The sequence below is a fragment of the Belonocnema kinseyi genome, chromosome 2, assembly GCF_010883055.1.
Source record: "Belonocnema kinseyi isolate 2016_QV_RU_SX_M_011 chromosome 2, B_treatae_v1, whole genome shotgun sequence".
Lineage (NCBI taxonomy): Eukaryota > Metazoa > Arthropoda > Insecta > Hymenoptera > Cynipidae > Belonocnema > Belonocnema kinseyi.
In genome coordinates this window covers 119,062,868-119,085,212 of record NC_046658.1, presented here as the reverse complement: position 1 = coordinate 119,085,212, position 22,345 = coordinate 119,062,868, and the positions used below count along the sequence as shown (strand labels likewise).

General features: G+C 29.3%; 1 protein-coding gene across 7 annotated transcripts in view; it reads left to right on the top strand.

Annotated features, from left to right (window-relative positions):
• The window catches only part of LOC117167122 (golgin IMH1), a 92,091-nt gene that overhangs the window by 49,598 nt on the left and 20,148 nt on the right, over window positions 1–22,345 (top strand). For 6 of the 7 annotated variants that reach the window (XM_033351798.1, XM_033351794.1, XM_033351796.1 and 3 more), the window contains 14 exons: window positions 1,945–2,287; window positions 5,751–5,849; window positions 5,954–6,143; window positions 11,318–11,543; window positions 11,647–11,800; window positions 11,882–12,011; window positions 13,836–14,060; window positions 14,178–14,363; window positions 14,441–14,601; window positions 14,673–14,955; window positions 16,414–16,528; window positions 16,600–16,714; window positions 16,800–16,925; window positions 18,480–18,833. In XM_033351798.1, the coding sequence (XP_033207689.1) occupies window positions 1,945–2,287; window positions 5,751–5,849; window positions 5,954–6,143; window positions 11,318–11,543; window positions 11,647–11,800; window positions 11,882–12,011; window positions 13,836–14,060; window positions 14,178–14,363; window positions 14,441–14,601; window positions 14,673–14,955; window positions 16,414–16,528; window positions 16,600–16,714; window positions 16,800–16,925; window positions 18,480–18,833 (2,707 nt within the window). The remainder of the gene's footprint in view (window positions 1–1,944; window positions 2,288–5,750; window positions 5,850–5,953; window positions 6,144–11,317; window positions 11,544–11,646; window positions 11,801–11,881; window positions 12,012–13,835; window positions 14,061–14,177; window positions 14,364–14,440; window positions 14,602–14,672; window positions 14,956–16,413; window positions 16,529–16,599; window positions 16,715–16,799; window positions 16,926–18,479; window positions 18,834–22,345) is intronic. The other variant, XM_033351799.1, reaches the window with a different exon arrangement.

Genomic DNA, 22,345 nt, shown 5'->3' with positions numbered 1-22,345 from the left:
TGTAAACATTAATTATGAATGAATGAACATTTTGACCCATTTTCGACCTACAAGCACTGTGTTTTCGCAAAAAGGATTACTAATAATACTTTCATGTGCCGAAACACAGCGTTGAGGTTTAAACCTGGCTAAATTGTGCATTTTTTAAAAGAAAAATACACATAGTACTTTTACTTAGCTTTTTACTTAGCTTTGTTCAAGATCAATTTGAACCTCATAAATGTTTATAAAAGTTAATGAAATTCTTAAATACTGGTTCAATTTAACTAAATATGAAATGTGCAGAGTATCTAATTATACTTTTTTCTGAAAACCCTGTAATTTTAGGTAGAAAAGGGCTAAATTGTGCATTTTTTCTAGACTAAATGTTTATAACTATTTTCAAAACTACTTTACAGTATTCAAGTGTAACTACTAAATATAATGCTTAACGTGTGTAATAATACTTTTCAATGAAGAAATATTCCGTTCGTGTTTGAAAACGGTTACAATGTTCATTTATTCATAAATGTTCATACCTATAATAAATGTTTTCAAATGCTGGCCTAATTTAACTAAAAATCGTGCACGAGGCGTTTATTAATTTATTTCTTGAATAAAAAGCTTTAGTGAAGACAAATGGCAAACTCTTGGCAAGATAGCATTTTCTTCACAAATCATAGTTTTTCGCCTTCTTACATTTATTTGATTGAAAAATTAAGATTTTGCAATTGTTTGCCCTAAGGTGCGTCAGTTAAATGTATACAAATACTTTTGAATGTCAGAGAATCCCTACTCAGGGAGTGAAGTGTACTGAAATATTTAATTGTTATGGACTTGTTACCGAGCACATTGAATGGAGAGAAGTAGGGGAATTAGGGGAAGTAAAGGGACGTATAAGAGGGAAAATTAGGGAAAGTGAGAGAATTGGAATTGTGGGAGGGTAAGGAAAATAGGCAAAATGAGGGGATTAGGGAAGGGAAAGTATCAGATAGACCTAAACGATTTAATAAAATTACGTATTAATAACCTACGAAACCTTTACATTTATTTAATATGATTTTCTTGACGATTTATGTACTTTTTTATTTCTTGCATCACGGCTAGTTATCCGGTGTGCGTCCTTTCGCCTATCGTACTTTTTCCCAAGAAGGGGAAGTGAGTGATGAGGAAGTAAAAGAAGTGAAGTACTGACAGTGGGGAAAGTGGGGGCAGTTGGATCAATAATGGGACTTTGGAAAGGAGAAGTAAAGAAGTGGAATGTAATGGGAGGGATATTAGGAGAGCGAAATCTATTTTTTCACACAATGGTTATTGAACTTATCCATTCTCTATAAAAAAATATTTCCTCAATCGGTTGTATATTGTTCCTGTATAGAAAGGTTTGTTGTCTCTTCTGTAAAATTAGGCGGATTGGAGTTAGCACCATTTAGCATTCTCCACTTCAATTTTACGTGGAGAAATAATGTTTACATAATCAAAATTATCGAAATTTCGCATTAATCTAGAAAAAAATGTTATTGCTAATATCTCGTAAATAATTTCCCATTAGCCGCTAAAACAATACGGACCAAATGAATTTCTATTCTTTCACCTGCTTAAGAATTGACCAACTTTCATTCAGTTTAAAATAATTTTTTTCAATAATAGCAATTTATATTCTAAATAAAAAATACGATTATTCCATCATAGATCAATTTGTAAATATATCCTAGACTTGACACTAACTAATCTTTGCTACTTCAAAAGAATTATTTTAATTTGACATGATCTATGAGAACTTGAGATTTCTAGCTGCATGAGGCTCACTTCCATAAAATAAAAGAGAAAACAAATCGTTATCACATTTTCTTGCAAAGTGGAAATTAAGTGGAGGTATGGTATCCCCTTAAGGAATACAAATTAATTATGCTTGTTTGTGAATGCACCCTTGTGCACATTTATAATGCTATGTCGCATATTCAGCTCTGCTGAGAATTCCGACAGCAAAAGGACGTGGGCGTCAACGTCAAATTTATTAAAAGACGAGTCAAAAAGCTACATCACACCGGAAGTAACAGTTGCATGGAACTCGGCACTAGATCTCACCTCTGTCACGGATAATACCACCGAGGAGTTTCTCATCGTTGGGAAAAATAAAACTATACGGCCTAAAACGTACGCTGGATCTCAATCTGACAGCTTAAATTTTCGACGCCACTCAGTTGATGAGAGCGCCATTAGCAGACCGCAAAAATTGCAAATCAGCCGTGTCATTAACAAGAGTAATGGAAATGCTTCCGATACAGATGCTGAGTTTATTATACAGGTAAAAGAAATTCTTTTAAATACTATTGAATGACTTTATGAAGTACATTAGGGTGATACAGAAATATTATTTTCTGATAATGCATGCATCACTCTTTTATGCATATAAAATTATCCCCTTTTATAGGGAAAATAATCATTTTTTCTTACTTTTTTTCACATTTTTCTTAAGAAGCAACTTTTTCAAATTTACTTATTGTATTTGGTAATTGGCAGGCCCTTTGTCAAATTATTCTAGAAAAACGATATGAAATGCTTTCATACAGATTACGGATTTCTTATTTGGCCAACAAATTGCGTAGGAGAATGATCCGATTCTCAATATCAATTATTGCCTGTCATGCTTTTTCTTGAGTAGCAACTGTTGAATGTCAGTTGTTATAGGCCACATCAAAGTCATGACCGTCAAGGTGCACACTAAAACCTCAGCTTTCGAAGAAATTCCCTACATTTGTTTTAAAGACTGATCATTAAGTTTGATGGCAAAGGAAAGAATTTGCAGAAACGCAGAGATTTATAGCCCAATATAGGAAAATTAGAATTTTTCTTCCATCCTGAAATTCAAGATTTTCTAAAACATTCCTTGTTGGTCTTAGGAAGTTGTAAATCTTCCGGAAATATGAGTCGGAACACTCGGAACTATAGATATACTTTTAGAAAGAGAAAACCTAATTTCCAGAGTTGAATACTTTTCTTTAATTAATTTTTTTACCTGAAAATTTAACTATTTCAGAGTTGAAGATTTATTAGGGTAATCGGTACAGTCATATCCCCCTACCCCCAATGATTGTCTACCTCATTTAAATATGCTTATATGAAAGATTACTCACCAATAAAACTACTAATAAGTAGTGCAGTGGGTTTAAATGCCGGACTAAAATAAAACAAAAAATACTATATGAGTGAGGAATTTAAGCGAAAAGCTATTGATAGCTGTTACGATAGATTTAACTAAAAACTTTTGGATTTCAATTGAATTTGGCGATTAAAACTACACTATAAAATTGTATTAAAACTTTAAAATGATTTCTGCATTTTGGGAAATGGGTGCCAACCAATGGCCTCGTGAATTATGCGGAAGCACAGTTATTGGCTATAGTATCTGAAAAGCAAAGGATTAATATTATTGCCAAAAATTCATTCAAAGTTGTCTAAACTTTTTGTAGACTATGTATATAATTATTTGGCACTTTGCCTTGCGAATCTTAATTGTCAATAAATGTGTTTTTCAAATTATTTTTCATTTCTTTAAATATAAATTATCTTCTACGTTTTTGAAAACGCTTAAACTATAAAAACTCTTTAAGTGGCCAATGATTACACCGACTTCCCTATTTTAATTAAAAAGTAAACTTTATATTTTCAGTTGCGACTTGATCTTTTCTCGTTGAAAGTTTTATTCCTTGTTTGCACATTTAATTATTTCGTTGAAATTCCAACAATTTGGTTAAAAAGTAATTTTAATTGATTTGTAGAAAATTCACTTTTTTGAAATAAGAATTCAGCTTGAAAATTGAAAAATTTGATTTTTAAAAATTTCTCTTGACTGACGAGTTTTTCTTGAAATAAATCTAACACTTATGTTGACAAATTTAATCTTTTTGGTAGAAATTTAATCTCCACTGGTTCAAAAAGCAAATATTTTATTCTAAATAAATTTATTTTGGTTAAGTAGTCAAGTATTATGTCGCCAATTCTTTTTTTTTCGTTGAATTGAATTTTTTTAATTTAAAGTTGAAATTAAAAATTCATCATTTGGTTTACAATGCATGGTTTTTTTTATTAAAAATTCAACTATTTGGTGTAAAATTAAATTTTTTTATTTGAAATTTTAAGTATTCTAGTTGAAAATTCAAAATTGTAGTCAAAAATTCATCTCCTGTGATAGCAAATTCATCTCTTTTTTTAAAAATCAAAACTATTTTTATTTGAAAACTAATTATTTTTCATTGAAAACTAGTATTATATTTTTGGTCGAGAGTTTATGTTTTTATTTGAATTGTGTTATTTGGTTAAAAGTTTAATTATGTAGTTGAAAATTTAACTATTTGGTTTAATTAATTTATTTAAAATTCATATTTACTAGTTGAATATTCACCTGCTCTGCAGAAAATTCGTCTTTTATTTAAAATTTAAATCTTTTTTGGTTAAACAACTACTTGGTTAAAACTTGAACTCCTTTGCTAATAATTCTTTGTTTCTTTGGTTAAAAAAATGTTCTTACTGAGAATTTAACCATTATATTTTTTGTTGAATATTGATCTTTTTCAGTTGAAAGTTGATCTTTTTTGTTTGGCTATTCAATACTTTGTTCAGAGTTGAACTGCTTTGTAAAAAATTAAAAAAGTTGAAAAGTTTTTTTTTGTAATTAAAAATTGATTTAAAGTTTAAGGCTTTCTCGAAAACTTTCTGTTCGTCCTAAAAGGTTGTCAAGCTTTCGGATGTGGAAGTCGCAACTAGATAAATCTAAAGAAACAGATTGAGAAAGAAAAAAATAAATTTTCAGAGCCTCATATATTTATAGCCCAATACAGGAAAATTGGAATTTTTTCCTTCCCTAAAATTCCAAATTTTCTAGAACATCCCTGATTTTATAAATAGTATGTCGGTCATGCCTAACCTACGACTCTTAATAAAAGATATGACGATAGCCACTCTACAGTTGTGAATGAAGTTGTGCAGAAATTAATTTAAGATCAGCAAAAATGGATAATTTTAATCTGGTTGATAACCAGAATGATATGCAACGGGTTGCTATCATTACTGTGTTAATAAAATGACAAATTTATCATGATTAGAATGAACAAAAATGAAATGTGTGATAATTTTACATTTTTGGAGACACTAAGTCCATTTTATTAAAAAGTATTTGATAAAATATAAGATAAAGAATATGTGAACTTTCATGGTCCCAGCTGCTGATTCTTGGTGTTCTGAACCCGTACTTCTTCGTAACTGACGTATATCTGATTCTGGCAACATGCCATTTTTTTGGGTGAAGTTTTCAGATATTCATTGAGTGCTTTTAGAAAGATACTTAAAATTAGAAGTCTCTGATTAATGTACTTGTGAGTGGTTCTCGCTAATATTTTATAGCGACTTTAGACGGAGATAAAAAATTTGTTAATTTGCTGTAATCTTTTAAGAATCGATATAGGTATTTAACAGATTTACGGGCATTTTTCGTAAACCTGATAGAAATTGTTGGTTAATCATGCAAAAATTCCACAAATCTCACAAGATTTTGGATAAATATTGTATAGAAAAATAATTACTATAACCATTCTGTAGGATTATATCAGACTCTTCTTTTTTTTCGTGTAATAGCATCTCTACTTTTAATCAAAAATTTAACTGCGCAGAATTTGTAAGACTCTACTTGATGTGCTTTATTCTGATTAAAAATGAAGAAAGAAATAATATTTTGGAAGATTTATTGTTTATAAATAAAATCTAATCTTCAGGTCAGAAAATCACGTACGACTGAGGCTGATATATCATCGAAAGGCGAGAAGGAAAATTCAGTTGATTCCGTAAATGGAAAAGGTGGAAAAACAGAAAAGGTAATTCAAAATATATTATTTTTGATGTCAATCTTTATAGTTTTCTGGTATCAAATAGGAATAAGATATCTATTAAGATCTTTGAAATAAAATCATTATTCCAGAATGAAACTGAAAAATTGAGAGCACAACTGCATGATCTGAGAGTAAGATGCGAAAGGGCAGAAAAAGAAAAAAGCGAAATTTTACTTCGCCGTCTATCGAGCATGGATTCTGTCTCAAATGGCAAAAGTACGAGCAATGACGTAATGAAACTCCAAAAATCTATCAAAGAACTCCAAGCAAAGAATGAAGGTAATTTAAATAATCATTCATAATTTTATACTACATTTTAAAATTTCACCGAGGTAGGGAAGACCACCCTACAATATAGAAAACACCTGCAGTAGATAAACATTAATTTTAAATACTAATATACATAAAATAATTAATTCAATTCAATTTAATTTAATTAATAGTTAGGAGACTATATACGTTAATAAATTAAAATCAAAGTTAATTATCTGAGACATAGCTGTGATTTAATTAGTGATTGTCTACTGTAGGTTCACTATAAACTGTAGGTGGGTCTTCTAAATATAATTACTAATCTTAATTTGCACCAAATACACGATTTAATGCACTTTCAAATGATTGCATAAAACGTAATTGTCCAATTTAAAATTAAATCCTCTATGAAGGGAAAAGCTCAAATTGTATAATTACGCATGATTAGTTGTAGGCAACCTGTTGTAAGAAGTCGTCTGATCTTTCTGAACCCCCATCCTTTTTAAATAAGATTTTATATTTTGTACTCAATATCTAAAAAAATATCAATTATTATCACAATAAAAAAGATTTTAAGGGATTTACAATATTTGAAAGTATTTCAACAGATTGCAATAGATTCTGAGGTTTTTCAAAAGACTATAAATTATTTTAAAGAATTACAAAATTTTTACTGAATGAAACAAGCTTAAAACAGTCTTAGGGTAGGATTTCAAATGATTTCAAAAGATTTGAAGAGTTTAAAGAAATTACATAATAATATTTCAGAGAGAATTTCGATTTTTCATGGGATTTTACAAGATTTTAAAGGACTTTAAAGAATTTAACCAGATTTCCAGAAATCTCATCGAGTTGAACAGAATTGAAGAGGTACCGAAGGATTTAGATGGATTTTTTAAGGAATTTCAAATTATTTTAAGGGATTTACGAAAACTGAAGGATACCAGGGCATTTTAATGGGATTTCGAAAATAGGAAAAGATCCTATAGGATTTCAACAGATTTAAACGGATTTTAAGAGATATAAAGAAGATATCGCAAGATATGATAAAATTAATTGAAATTTCAAAGCATTACCGAATACTATTAAAGTTTTTAAGAGATTTCCGAGGAATCTTAATGGATTTTAAAATATTAAAATGGTTTATAATATATTGTAAGGGATTCCAAGAGATTCAGAAAGACTCCCACGGATTTTAAAGACCTAAATAAACTTTAAAAGAATTAGAAAAATTTAAAGTGATCTCATAAGATTTCAAAATATTTCACAGAATTTATAGGATTTCTACCGACATTTAGATATTTTAAGTGATTTTCGCAGATTTTAAATGATTGTACCGTACTTTTGTGAGATTTTAAAGATTTCATGTGAGTTCAAGTATTATTTTCTATTTAAAGAGATTTTACGGGACAAGATTTCAAATATTTGAAGGGATTTCAGAATGCAGTGAAACCCTTTAATAGTGCTCCCTTCTATAGCCCTTCTAAGAATTGACGTTGCGCCACAAGTAGGTGGAACAGGAGCTGCGCGGGGTGCCTTGGGTTAGCGGTTGTACATCAGGCGAGCACCCATGCGTGAACAAACAAAAGCGGAGTTGACTATAATTAGTTAGATCTCACCCACCGACAGCCCCAAAATCGGCGCTATAGAAAAGTTTCACTGTATTTGAAAAAATTTCTAGGAATTAATCAATATTTTCAAAAATTTTAAGGGGTTTCAAAGGATTTCAAGAGATTAAAAAATGTTCCAAAGTATGTATATTTGGGTGGTCCAAAAGTGCTTTGCACCATTTTTTCATCGCTCTAGAGGGCACTTCAAAATCCCATTTAATTAACATAGCGAAATTTTAAGTTTTCGAAAAATTGAACTCATGTTCCAGGGTTTCATCGAAACATGCCAAGTTTTTTATGGATTTAGAGGAGTGTCTACGAAATTAAACCATGTAAATAACTTTCATTTCCACACTGCCTCCACCCACCCCGCAGTACCTCAAATATTATCCAAAAATAAAAAAAACTACACTTTTACGCATTATTCTTGCTTTTTAGCAATTTCCGTCGTCTTTTGTGTACAAATAATTCCTAATGGACAATTTGAATAAATACTAGGACTTCTCAAACATTTTTCAATTGTTTAAACAAATTAAAATTATTTAGACTATTATTTATTCCCCAAAAACGTAGAAAAAATTGTCTTTTCTGATTGAAATGCAATATTTTGTCATGGTTTGGAGTAACAAATTTTTCTGAAAACATTATGTAATTATTTAAACTATTGGTTATTGTTTAATTTTAAACTTTCTAAAAATTAAGCCAGGCATTCCACTATAAAATAGAATGCATACAATTAATTATGATTTTAAAAGTAAGCTTAGAAAAGTAATTATTGAAACAAATAATATTTCTTTAAACAATTAGAAAGTGGCACGTTTATTCTTTCTATACACGATACAGTCAGAAACATAACTGTATGTGTTCTATTTTATTTCATAGTAGTAGTAGTAGTAGTTTTTTTATTCTTGTGTCATATTTGGGGCACTGCAGGGAGGGTGGGGTTGGGCTGGAAATGAAAGTTATTAGTATGGTTTTATTTCGTAGACACTCCTATTGAACCCCTTAAAAATTTGTTATATTTCGATGAAACCCTGAACGGAAAAAAATTCTTGAGGCGAACGAGTAATTCGAGAAGATATTAAACTCAAAGAAAGTGTCCGCTTAGATTAGGTAAAACGTTTAGTTAGAAGAGTTAAACATTTAGTTACTTTATGTAAATTGTCCTCGTAAATCAGTTATTGGGACAAAATTGATAAGTTCGAGATTTTATCATTTTCGACAGATTATGTACAATTGTATTATCTTCAGATTAGAAAAAAATTTAGTTGTTACAGAAATATATTAACTTACAGTAGCCAATCTTTCATCTGGTATCGCGAGAATGAATTTCCCTGAAATCCATATAATGCATTTGGAGGTCAAGTTTGTTGTTTTTATGGCGTTTTTTGATATTTCAATATAGTTATCGCCTACAATCGAAACAAATGTAAATTATTATTACCACATCAGGAACTCCATTTAATATTAACATTCACGCACATTTCAAGTGGTAAAAAGCATTTAATTGTCCAAAGTAAATCTGAACTGTCACTGCTCCCCATTAAGCCGTCGCCATTTTATTCCGCTGCTCCCATAATGCACCGGTGCTCTTCCGCTTAATATCCCTATTATAGCTGTACTTATTAGAGGTTTGACTATACGATATTCCCGATATATGGAAAATGGTCAAGGATATTCATTTTCGCTAATCCAGGGATCTTTCTAAATTCCATCGTTCATTTTCAGCCCCCCCCCCAAGTTTAGGAAACTTGGGGGGGGGGGTCTTGCCCTGTCGCTCGAAAAGCGTTTTTTTGAAACACCCTAATGTAGATCCACTGACTTTAGAGGATTTCGTAAGATTTCAACAGATTTACCGAAATTTTAAATGATTTTTAAGAAATTTTTAAGAATTTTAATGGCTTGTAAGAGACTTTAATGGATTTTAATAAATCATGAGCAATTTCGAAAGATTCGGAAAGACTACCATGGATTTTAAAGATTTCAATTAATTTTAAAGAGATTTTAAAGAATTCAACCGAACTTAAAATATTTTTATGGGACTTTGAGGATTTTAAGCTACTTCGAGGATTTTAATTTTTGTAAGGGTCTTAAGGAATATCCAGGAGCAAGTCTGGATGTATGTACTGTAAAATATTACATATAATAAAAAGAAAGTAAAAAAAATTTATAAAATATGTACAATATTGTATAAACATTAATTTTATCAGCAAAAATAGACGAGAAAAATATTTGTTTGTTGAAAACAAGTAAATTTATTTGAATCCATTTTTGTTTGATTGTAATAAATTTTTAATGAATTTAAAAAATTTTATTTGAATTCATTGAAATTTTTTTTGGTTAAAACAATATTTCAATTAAACAAAAATCTATTTTCAAGCAACTTTGTGTGCATGACAAGTTCTGAACTAATTAAAGCGAAACGAAAACGCAGTTATTATATATTTTTGGGTTCTCTTGTTACCAATTTCGGATTAGAAATTAAAAGTAGCGGTTGCAAAAGAACAGACAAAATAAAACACAGCAATTATAATATTTGAAAGCAAATTTGGTATTAAATTAATTCCGTATTAAAAATATAGAATAAAAATTTGTTTGACTCAAAGAAAAACATTCATTGGATCTTATTTTGTTAAAAAAACAGTTTGTATAATTTTATTTTTAAAAAATGTTAAAGTATTTTTTTAAATATCCTATATAAAAAGTGAAATAAAGAATTAATTTTAATATTGGTTATCAAGTGCATATTTTAGTTGAGTGTAAAATCACATTAGTATCATGATTATAAAACCTACATTTTTTATAGTGAAAATTTAATTTTCATTTGTGAAATGAATATTATTATTATAAAGGTAAGTTATTTGTTTCTGTTTTGTTATATTTTTAATTCGTTTGAAGGTTTTTCTTTACCAATAAAACGTATTAAAGTTAGCGCTGATGAAAAGTATTGTGCTACATGAGATTAGAGACAATGAATTTTAGAAATTTTATTTTCATATGATAAATTTAATGAATACAACTTTTGGCCATAATTCAAACCTATTTATATCCTAAACATAAAAGAATGATTAATTTGAAGAATAAAAAAACTATTCAGCTAACATCCCTTCCCAAACCCTAAGTACCCTCGACGTCTGCAGCTGGATTTTTATTAAAAGCGCTCACATTAGCCTGAATATTTGGACAGGGAGATCGAAAACTGCAGAAAACCAAAACTGTTAAGGACAGCCGGTTACTGACAGACGAGTTTAAATGTAGACATTCGATAGCATTGATTGCCCATATTCATCCTCGGCATCCAACCTCCCCGATCGACAGTCGTTCAACGTCGTCCACACACGACTAACATAAGTGAGAATTACGAACCGGTCACCCATCCGAGAGCGAATGCGCCCCTTCATTCTTAACATTCGAGGCCTCGACGATTCAATAATCAAAATCTATCTACTACCGTCGGCATTTTAAATCTACTTTTCGTGTCCAATTTTTCATTGTGATTTAAGAATCTAATAGAAACTGATGACATTTGAATATAATATCACTGAATAAAAATGTACTTTTCTAATTGACTATTCTTCTTTCATTGTTTAGCCCTCAGTGAAGAAAAAGGCAGTCTCTCCTCTAAACTAAAAAACCTGGAAAAAGAACTAAGCCAAAAAACAAACAAAAGTGAAAGGGAGAAATTGAGCGAGGAATTGAAATCAAAATTAAAGGCAGCCGAAACTCTCTGCGAGACTCTAATGGATGAGAACGAAGACATGAAAAAGGAAATCCGAGAAATGGAAGAGGAAATTTACGAGATGCAAGATAATTTCAGGCAATATTTTTATTACCCATTTTTTAGTTTATGCACTCAATCATTGTATTTCTACCCCCTAATCAAGCACATTTATTTAATAAAATATAACGTTATATTCCAGGGATGAACAGGCAGATGAGTACTCGAGTCTTAGAAAGAACTTGGAGCAATCGAACAAAAATTGTCGAATTCTCTCTTTCAAGCTCAGGAAATTTGAAAGAAGAGCCGAGCAACTGGAGACGGAAAAAGTCGATTTAGAGAAAAAATATGACCAAGTAATATAAATTATAAGTATTTAAATATTCCATTTTATCATATAAATATTCAACAATGAATGTAGGGTGTCAATTTTTCAGGCGAAAAAGATAGAAGATATTTTGAAGCAAGTCGGCAACGAGTACAAAAACAAATCACAGAAGAAAAATATGGAGTTGGAGTCAAAAGTTCATCTAAAAAAAATGATGGACGATATAGATGAGGAAATAGGTTTGATAAAATTACATCTCCTTATTTCATTAGGCAAACAAAAATGTCACGCAATTTTGAAATTAAAATATAAAATAATTATTAAAACCCAATTTTGAACTTCATAGTATTTCTGGCGAAAAAAACTGTTTTATTCTTTAAGGTGTAATTAATTAAGCTTAGAATAAAATTTTTATTAAATGGCAATACATTTTTTTAGATTATAAGTTTTCTATTAAAAGTGGTGATACAATTTTTTTGAGGTTCTTTTGACACTAAATGCTTCCAGTATCAGCAAAGCATTCAGACCTTTAGAAAAATATAAGAAATTCTTGCCCTTTTCGTCAATGTTGTGAAGTTTAAATTCGTTGTTTTTACTAGTTTGTCCTACAAACGAGAATTCAATTTTTTAAACTACGTTTCTTGAAGTGGTTTATATGATGTTTTAAAAATCATTGGATCGATTGAGCTCAAATTTTGCATATATCTTCAGCAAATTCGTGGCTATAGTCCCAGCATTGAATTAAAATTTTTTTAAATTTTGTAATCAGGTAAACCTATGTTTTGCACATATCTTCACCAGATTTGTGGCTACAGTTCGAACTAAGATCAATTAAAAATAATAATTTTCGATTTCTTGACAGGTGAAAAACTACAAAAAATAAGTGAAAATTTCGGGGGAAAATGAAATAGGCGATATTTTGCGAATTTTCAATATTTTTTATTAGCTCTAGTCCCGTGTATAGTCATAATTGTATATTTAAAGAATATATCAAAGCAAACTTATTTTTTCGATTCAATTGACCTAACCTAAAATTGTACACATTCTTTGAAATCTGATGATTTGCTATCTAAAAGTATTGCTTTCCGTATTTAAAAACAAGAAAATAAAAGATTATAAATTAAGTAAAAAAATTTATTAATCTTCAACAAAAGATTGTTTCAAATTGTATTTTTTCTTTGCAATTTAATTGTTTTTGTTTGATAAAACCAATTTTTGGTAAAATCGTAAACATATCCGTAAATTGTTCCCAAGTTGTAAATCTTCTTTATAAATATTTCCGTCGAAACCCGCTATCTTAACTTATAAATGTACAACCAAATTTATCTCCATTAAAATCAATGATTTTTCAAACTAAAAAATACGATTTCCGAAGTTCAACTCCAACATACTCGTAACATACAATTGTTAAATCCTTGTGACACTTCTTTTCAATCTACGTTTTCAAGTTTTTATTGAAATAACCGATTTTGAATATAAATTAGTGTAAGACGCTAACACAACCTTAAATTAATAAAAAATTATGATCTTTCAAAATCTATTAGTTTTTGTTTAAAAATCTAAACTTCCTGTAAAAAACGATAACAAAAGCGAAAATCATAAATTTTTGAATAACTTTTGATGTTCGAAATCTAATAAGTTTTTATTAAAAATACCTATTTCAAGTGTAAAACGCTAACATAACTTAAAATTGTTGAAAATCAGGAACCTTAATGATCATTTTTCTTCAAAAGTGCTCATTTCAAGCAAAAAGTATTAACGAAACCTACAAGTTTAGGAATTTCAAGTATTCGTGGAAACTTTATTATTTTGTATTATTTTTTTTTCTCAAAAATACTCATTTCGTTTAAAAAGCACTAAAATAAAACATACCTAATATTTTGAATAAATTTACTTAACATTTCGAATTTAAGATATAAAATCATTTCAAGTGAAAAGTCAGATAGGTTTTTAACTACAATTATTGCCAGATTGTTGAGTCATATCATTACAACATTTTTTCAGATTCGATAAGGAAAAGATGATAGTCCAATTATTTTAATTATTTTCATTACAATTTTTAGGTGATGTTCTTGGTATGGTCGTAAGTGCTATTGAAGGTGGTGGAGTTGGTCTTCGAAATTCGAAAGCAAACGAAACCAATTTAAAGTATGAAACTTTATCAAAAGAGCATGGACTCTTAAAAGAGAAATTAGAAAAAACGTTGAAGGAATTATCTAGTGAAAAAGAGACGAAAAAGTCCAAAGTACCTAAAACTGAAGATGGAAAAAATGGAGAGCTTCAAAGCAGTAAGGACCATTTTTATTAAGGCTAATAATAATCATGGCTTTCCAATAAATTAGGAATTAATTTTTTAAACCTATTTTTCTAAAAAAATGAAACCGAAACTAATCTTTTAAAATAAGATCCGTTTTCAGTAAATAAGAAATTAGAAGATACAATCGCTTTAACGGATATTGAGCGAAAATCTTGGGATGTAGAAAAAGGAAAATTGCAAGAAGAAAAGGAAAAATTGAAGTCCAAACTTCTGTCGCTATCAGCTGAAAAGCTTAAAGTTTATAATGAAGTTGTCCAGCTTAAAAAGGACCTTGGTGAGATCTACTTTCAGAAAATTAAATAAAATTATTTTAGAATAAGAAAGATTGAAATAATATTTTTCCATTTGTAGAAACTGCAACTTCTTCTAAAAAAGATAATGCAAAAATGGAAACAGTATTGAGTGATTTGAGGAAGGAATTGGCTCAAGAAAAGGAAAGAAATAAAAAGTTACAGGAAGATTTAACATCTTTTACAGAAAAGGAAACTAGAATTTCAAAAGCATTAGCCTCAGTAAGTTTTTTGAATATTTATATTACCTGGTATATTGTTAATATCGATTTATGAAATTTTTTGTGAAACAGGTTGAACAAACCAAAATTCAACTTGAAGGGGATTTAAAGCTGAAGATGCAAGAAATTGAAAATATGAAGTCAACCTCGTCGAAAAAAATTGCAGATTTAACTACAGAATTAGACAAATTTAAAAAGGAGAAAGACCAATTAAAAACTTTATCAGAGAAGGACAAGCAATCAAAAGACTTAGAAATTACTACTCTTAAAAAACGAATAGCGTCCCTGGAAAAAACAGGCTTGAGTACCAAAAAAATGAACGAGATGAAGCAAACATACAACGAAAGGATATTAAGTAAGGAAGTTTATCTAATGTTTAATTTCCTAAATTAATAAGAAATAAAATTATTATTCATTAATTTTTTTCAACATTGAATCTTCTGTGATTCTATTCGTGTGGAAATGCGTTGTGACTGATTTTAAAATGATTAATTTTGCACTTTTTTAGACCCTTTTTACTACAGTTATTTCAGATTTAAGAATTCGCAAATTTTTTGTTTCTATTAAAAATGGAAGAAAAAAAAATTCGAAAATTCCAATCCTTAAAAATGAGAATATTTTAGAAACCGGCATTAAAAATTGAATTCTTTTCTTATTTTAAAATGGCCAAAAATTTTAGATATTCAACTCAACTTAAAAAAAAATCAAAATTTCTTAGCAAGTTCAAACATTGGCAATATATATAGCCATCTTGTTTTGTATTCTTTATTTCAATTTTTAACTTTCAATGTCATTTAAACGATTTGTAATTTAAAAGTTAAAAATTGTGTGGCTCAAAATCCTCAATAATTGAATAATTGCTTTAATTAAAAATGTTTGCAATATTTTGGAGTTGTCAATATTATAGTTTTATCCTAAAGTTTGTATTTATTACTTTCATTAGTTTTAATTGTACATATATAATTTGAATGGTTGCATTTTGAAAACTATAATCACCAAATAAAAAATTATTTATTTTTCAACGATTTAAGTTTATTATAAATCATGGAAATTTTAAAGGGTCTCAATACAAAAAAGTTTTAATAATATCACAACTATTGGAGATTAATTTTTTTTTAGTTCTAATGAAGATCGATTTCGTTTTATTTCCACGTTCCGCAGTCGAAATTTTTTCATGTTTAATGTTTCTAATTTAAAATTTATTTTTATATTGAACTTTCAATTTTTGGAATAATTCAATTATAAAGGGATATATTTGAAAACCTTTCCATTTTGAATGGCGAAATTACTTCCACTTTAAAACATTGAATTTATTTTTCAATTTCCAATAGTCAAGATTCGATAACTACGAATTAAAACATTTTTATTATTTTATTTTGAACGTTTTTCATTAGATATTATAAAACTTTAATTATTGTGAATTTTGAATGATCTAATTTGCAAAATTCCAATCTTAATATATTTAATTTAGATATTCTTCAGATAAAAATTAAAAATTTCAATTTTGAATGCTTAAAACTAAAAACTATGCAATTAAACTTTGAATTAAACTATTTTCAATTCAAAACCTTTTAACATTTTTTTTCAATTTGACACGCATTTATTCGAAACTATTAATTAATTAATGGTCACATTTACAAATTCGTTTGATAATTGACGTCTAAATTGTTTATATTTTTAATTTTATCAAATTAAAATCAAGAGTCTTCAACACCTACTTCGCGCGTGTGCATTTACTGCTTACTGAAATACAATACTTCATTTAAAAATTATAAATATTAAAAATACTAATGTGATCAAAAATACTTTGCAGATTTGGAAAATGAGGTTAAGAAGAGTTTGCAACAATTCGATGAATTGCACGTAAAACATGAAAAACTTGTAGAATCTAGAACGCAATTAGAAGGAGAAAATCAGACGCTAAACAGGTAATTTTAAATTTCTAAATTACAATGATTTCGATAAATATTAAAATGTAATACATGAAAATTTTTTGCAGTCGCCTATTGCATCAGCAATCTGGAGTTGATTCTGTACAAGCAGAATTAATAAATCTACAGCAGACTTTGAAGTCCAAAGAAAATGAGTGGAACGCTAATAAAATTAATTTAGATGTCAGTACAATTATCTTTTAACTTTTTAATTATTATTTTAATTATAAGTACCAGTTAAAAAATAAAGCGCAAATTATTTTTTCAGGAGAAAATACGTGAACTTGAAAGAGCTGCAACTACTCATTCTCAGGATGAAATAAAAGAAGAAATTGATCGATTGAGAAGAGAAAATAGTTCCATGAAAGAACAGCTCAATGATTTGAAGAAAGCTGTAAGTATCAAAAAAATAGTCTAAAGCGAAATGAGTAATATAACATTTAAAACCCTGAAGCTTATATTGAGATTGAGAAATTTAAAAAAATTTCTACTACGATGAGAAGTATATATTTTTTATAATTCGAAAATCTTTCAAACTATCCGTTTATGTTACAGATTTAATAGACATAAATTTTCCAGAAAATTTTTATATAGCTTCTGAGTGATAAAAAAAATTACTTGAAGTCAACACAACTCATTAAATTAGCATAATTCAAAATAAAGTCATTCGAAATTTTAAGAGAATTGAACGAAAATCAGAATTTCTTATTTACTAATAGAAAACATTTTAAGTCGATAAACGACACAATATAAATATTGAGGGATTCAGATTTAAGGAATTTGTAATTTTAAAATTAGATTTTTTAACCTCCGATTTCAGCTATCCATAAACACTGTGTTCTTTAAACTTCAATATTTTCATTTAAAAAAGATACTTCTAGAGCATTATAATTGAAATTCCTTAAATATAGACTCGCTAATATTGTATAATATATATAAAAAAAATCAAAATTCAGAAATATTTAGAAAAATATTCTTCTTGAATTCTTTTTACATTCATTCAAATTTCAAATATGCATTGGTCCCAATTAAGAACAAAAAAATCTTTTGTAGACATTTTCTAAAATTAATTTTACTTTGTGAAGTGATTTTCACCTTTAAAACTAACTGAGAGAAAGGTTTGGTTCAGACAGCAAAATTTAGTTTATCAGATTGCAGATTTGTAGAACCTTAGCATAATTTAGAAACATCAATCGCGCGTGTAGTTTTTCGATTTTATGGGGGAAATAATTTGTGATACAATATAAATTGGTCAAATTGGTCGCAAAAGAATCTACAAAATTGTAGAGACCATTTTTTTAATTTAGAGGATTTAATCAAGCATTAGTTTAATTTAATTTAACCTTTTGTTCGAAATCGTCAAAAATCTCAATTTTGTTTTACATTTAGTGAAATATTTTCAAGTTTTTAATTATTTATAAATCTTTTTAGAACTTCTGAATGTCTATTAATATGACACTAATTTTTTGTAACCAATTTAGTAATCATACAAAATGAAAACATTTTGCTTCAAAATCTTCTGTATACTTTTTCGAAATTTCAGGAAATAATTTGAAATATTTAGACATTTTTTAAATTCAATCTTCTCTTGATATTCATTTTATTAAATAAAAAATCATTTGAAATGTTCTCAAGATTAAAATTATTTTAGAAACTTTTTAAAACTTAGAAATATATTTTGAGTCAATTCCGATTTCCTACAAAATGTTTCAATTATGCAACATTATCAATAGTAATCCAAAAGTTATTTAAAAAGTATATTCCTGTCTAAAAAGTATTGTTGTGCAATGTACAAAGCCTGAAAGCAGTATATTCTTTTGGCTGCCTTTTTCGAATAATAAAGAAAGGAAAACAAGAAATGTCATATAGAGAGGTCCAGAGGAAGAATTTTGATTTGAAATTCTTTGGTGACATGAAGATGACAATTTAGAGGATTTTTTGGTTTTAGAATGATGACCTGAACAGTAAGCTTAACGATTACAACTCCGTGACGAAAATCCAGCGAAATTTCTCGGCAGATTCCTCGGCACTCGAGTCAGAGTTAAGAAAGGCGAAAAATGCTCTCGCCAATGCAGAAAAGGCAAAGAAAGCAGATCTCGCGCAATGCAAGATGCGATATGAGCACAGGATCTCGGCGATCAATGATGAAATCCAGTCCATACAAACACAACTTTCGCGGTACAAACGCGAACGCGATACCTACAAGCACATGTTGGAGGGCGCGCAAAAAACTATTGCGGAACTCAAGATTGCAAGGCAACGGCGGCATTCGACGACATCCAATGGAAAATCAACTGACGAGGTAAAAATAAAACGAGACTAATCTAAACTAGTAACACGAACTGAACGGTTATCATTATATATTAAATATGCGCAAAAAGCTGTAGCACTTCAAAATTTTTCAAAAGCAGGTACGAGATCTGTCCGGAAAGTATCCGACCTTGTGATGAACCTGGAGTGAGAATTAATTTTGGTCGGTAGCGATGATCTCTTCTTCAAAGCACTCCCATTTTAAAGCCAAGAAACTTCTTGTAGCTATCCTTACACTTTCTGAAACACTCTTTAAAGTCACATTTGGGAATATCTAGCAGCTGCTCCATCACTTTCTGTTTTATTCCCTCTACGTCTTAAAGTCGTTTCCTTTTAAAAAATACTTCAATTTAAGAAACAGCAAGAAATCACAGGTACCCAGTTCAGGACTATATGGGGATACTGAAGTTGTAGAAGGCCGTGCTTCACTAGAAATTGCAGAATAAACTGCAATGAATTGGCAGATGCGCTGTCGTGGTGAACGCCAATGACCCAAAATCATCCTCAAATCTTGATTAAAAATTTCCGAAACAATAGTTTTTGGGATCCGAGGTCTTCCTCTATCTCTCTCACTGTTAAACTACTATTTCCATTCTTTAACACTCGCAATTCTAACACATTTCGAAGCATTTTAGCGGTTGCGAGCTTGTCAGAGCATGGCTGATTTTCCGCTGAAGATCAACCACATTCCAAACTCTTAAACCACTCTTTAATCAGAGTAGCACTCATAGACTCATCACCATATACTTCCAGAACCATAACGATGGCTTCAGAACATGAATAGACCAGTTTTGTAAAAATTTAAAGCACACTCTTTATTCGGTGCGTTCCGTCATCCTGAAATGCGACGCGTACGTGGTCAGGCGTTTGCGCAACTATGTACACTAGTCGAAAAAGGATTCCTAGGTCCGCCTAACCTAATAGGAGGCCACGCAAAAAATCTTCTCTGAATGGTTAATACCTGTTTTTGACAAAAGCAGAATTAGGTGCAAAGTAACAACACAAGGTCCGATAATTTCAGGAGAGACCTCCTACTCTCTAAGTCTGAATTAGTGAAAGTTCACTATTTGATAGTGAAATTTTACTAATTGAATTAGCGAGAAGCAGGTCACTACGAATTATTGAAAATATTGTACTAAATCAATTAGTTAAATTTCACTAAGCAAATAGTGGTTTTGAGAGGTATCTACTATTAAATAGTGAAAAATCACTAATTACACAGTGAAATAAAATGTTTCCTGGAGTCAACCAATAACCCCAACAGTAAACTATATTACAAGACAAGTTATATAGGTAAACTATAATGTATATTTAAAAATTAAATTAATTTATGTTGATACTGTACTTACTAAAGAAAAATCTCAAATCAGCTTTTCATCTATTTCTATAAAAATGAATGGAAAGCTGAATTTCATAACCTCCAAACGAACACAGCACTCATGTTCTGTAGCAAATGTTTTTGTCTCGATATACATATCGCCACATAATAAGGAGACTATTCACTGGAAAACTACACGAAAATATAATAAACTGGAAAATATTACTAACCTTTGTTTTAAAACTTTTGACGCTCGTAGAAAGAAAAATGATTCAAGGTGACAAATATAAACGAAGCAAACGATGCAAACGAGATGTGAGCGTGGGTTGGCGCGAGTCCACCATTAGCCGCGATCACGTGATCACGACTTCGATCTCGACTTCACTAATTGAATAGTGAATTAAACTACTAAATAATAGTGAAATAATATCCACTAATTGGAAATAGTGAAATTATCACTAGTTTTACAGTAGAAGACCACTAATTCAATAGTGAAAAGCCAAAAAATCACTATTTCAGCAGTGAATAATTCAATCACTAATTCAATTAGTGAAATTTTCACTATTTGATATTTAGAGAGTAAATATAAAAAAACGTCACTTTTAATTCCTTTTCCCTAAATCACTACATTTCATTGTTTTTGTCCCGAATTTTTCATTTTCATTGAATAAAATGAAGAACGTGCACAACTGCATTATCATTATCCAAAATTTTAATTAAATCTTGAGATAATTAGGTCTTGATTTGCATATGTACAGCCACTTTCAAGAATTGTTATAGAAACAGTGCATCTACACGAAAGTGTATCATATCTACAATAAAGTGTAGCATATCTGCCTAAATTATAAGATGCTGGGCAGTCTTAGTTCTCTGATCTTTGTAAAAAACATATCCGTGAAGATGTATTTTTTTTTTATAACGATGTCGGTCTTTCTGCATGCCAACTTGCTGATATCGCATAGCACATCTAAGTTTCTTCGCCAGTATTCGAAGGTGTAACATTGACCCGCTGATACTTGGGAAAAAAGCACATCTACAGTTTTCTTATTCATACAAATATAAATAATAGATTATTAACATTTTAGAAATCATTGAAACCGCTTATTAATAATAGAACTATTCATTTTTTATAATTCCTAAGCTTTTAATTTTCAAAATCTGAGAATATTTTACAAGGTTTTGCAATATTCACAAAAATGATGTTCACATAAATGAAGATAAGAATAAAATGTATAAATATTGTTGTAAAAATAAAAAAGGAAATTTCTTTTAGTTATTTTGTTGGAAACAATTCCAAGCAAAATTTTTAACATTTGAGATTTTAAAATCCTGCCCGCATGCCTTATTATAAACTAATGTTTTTTTAAATCTTTTTTTCTTTAGAAATCGAATTCGCAAACTGAAAAATGAAAATAAAAACCATTACAATATTTTATATTGTGTACAAAATATTGAGTTATATTCAGTAGAATCTGTAAAATTCACATATTAAATATCTCCTTTTTTAATGAAGAATATTCTGCGTTAGAACTTGCCGTTCCGCTTGATAATCATAAGGTGCGTTCAGAATACTGATAAGCGGAATCAACGGTTTTAATAAGCAGGTAATAATTTTACCGAAGCCTGTACACTCTTTTATTTGATTTTTTATACATACACAAAGATTTTAATTGTATAAACATCTAATTGATTGCATTTATATCATCATAAGTTTATTACTTATTGCTTGTCCGAAAATCTTTTTTCCGAAATAGCTCACTTTCTGAGCAATACAGCTCCATTCATCTAATAATATAGGAATTATCGTATTTTTTTTTTAGATTTACTTACAATTGAGTCTGCTTTCGTTTGTTGACTATTCAATGTTGAGTGTAATTTTCAAGGTACAAACTATATCAGAAAACGAGAAACTTAATACAAACATTGATATTCAACCAAGGTGCCTAAAAAAAGTTACACTTGTAGAAGTTCATAATTTTGCTACTATTAGAGCTAGAGTTTTATTGCCATTATGTACTCAAAATTGAGTCTACTTTAATTTACCCAAAATATACTTCTGAGGGCCATAACTCTAAAAATTTTTAGAGGTACGAGGGTAGTTCAATAAGTCCTTAGAATGAAGTATAAAAACAATTTTTTTTGGGTAAATTTTTTTTTATTTTTCAACATAATCTCCTTGGAGCTCT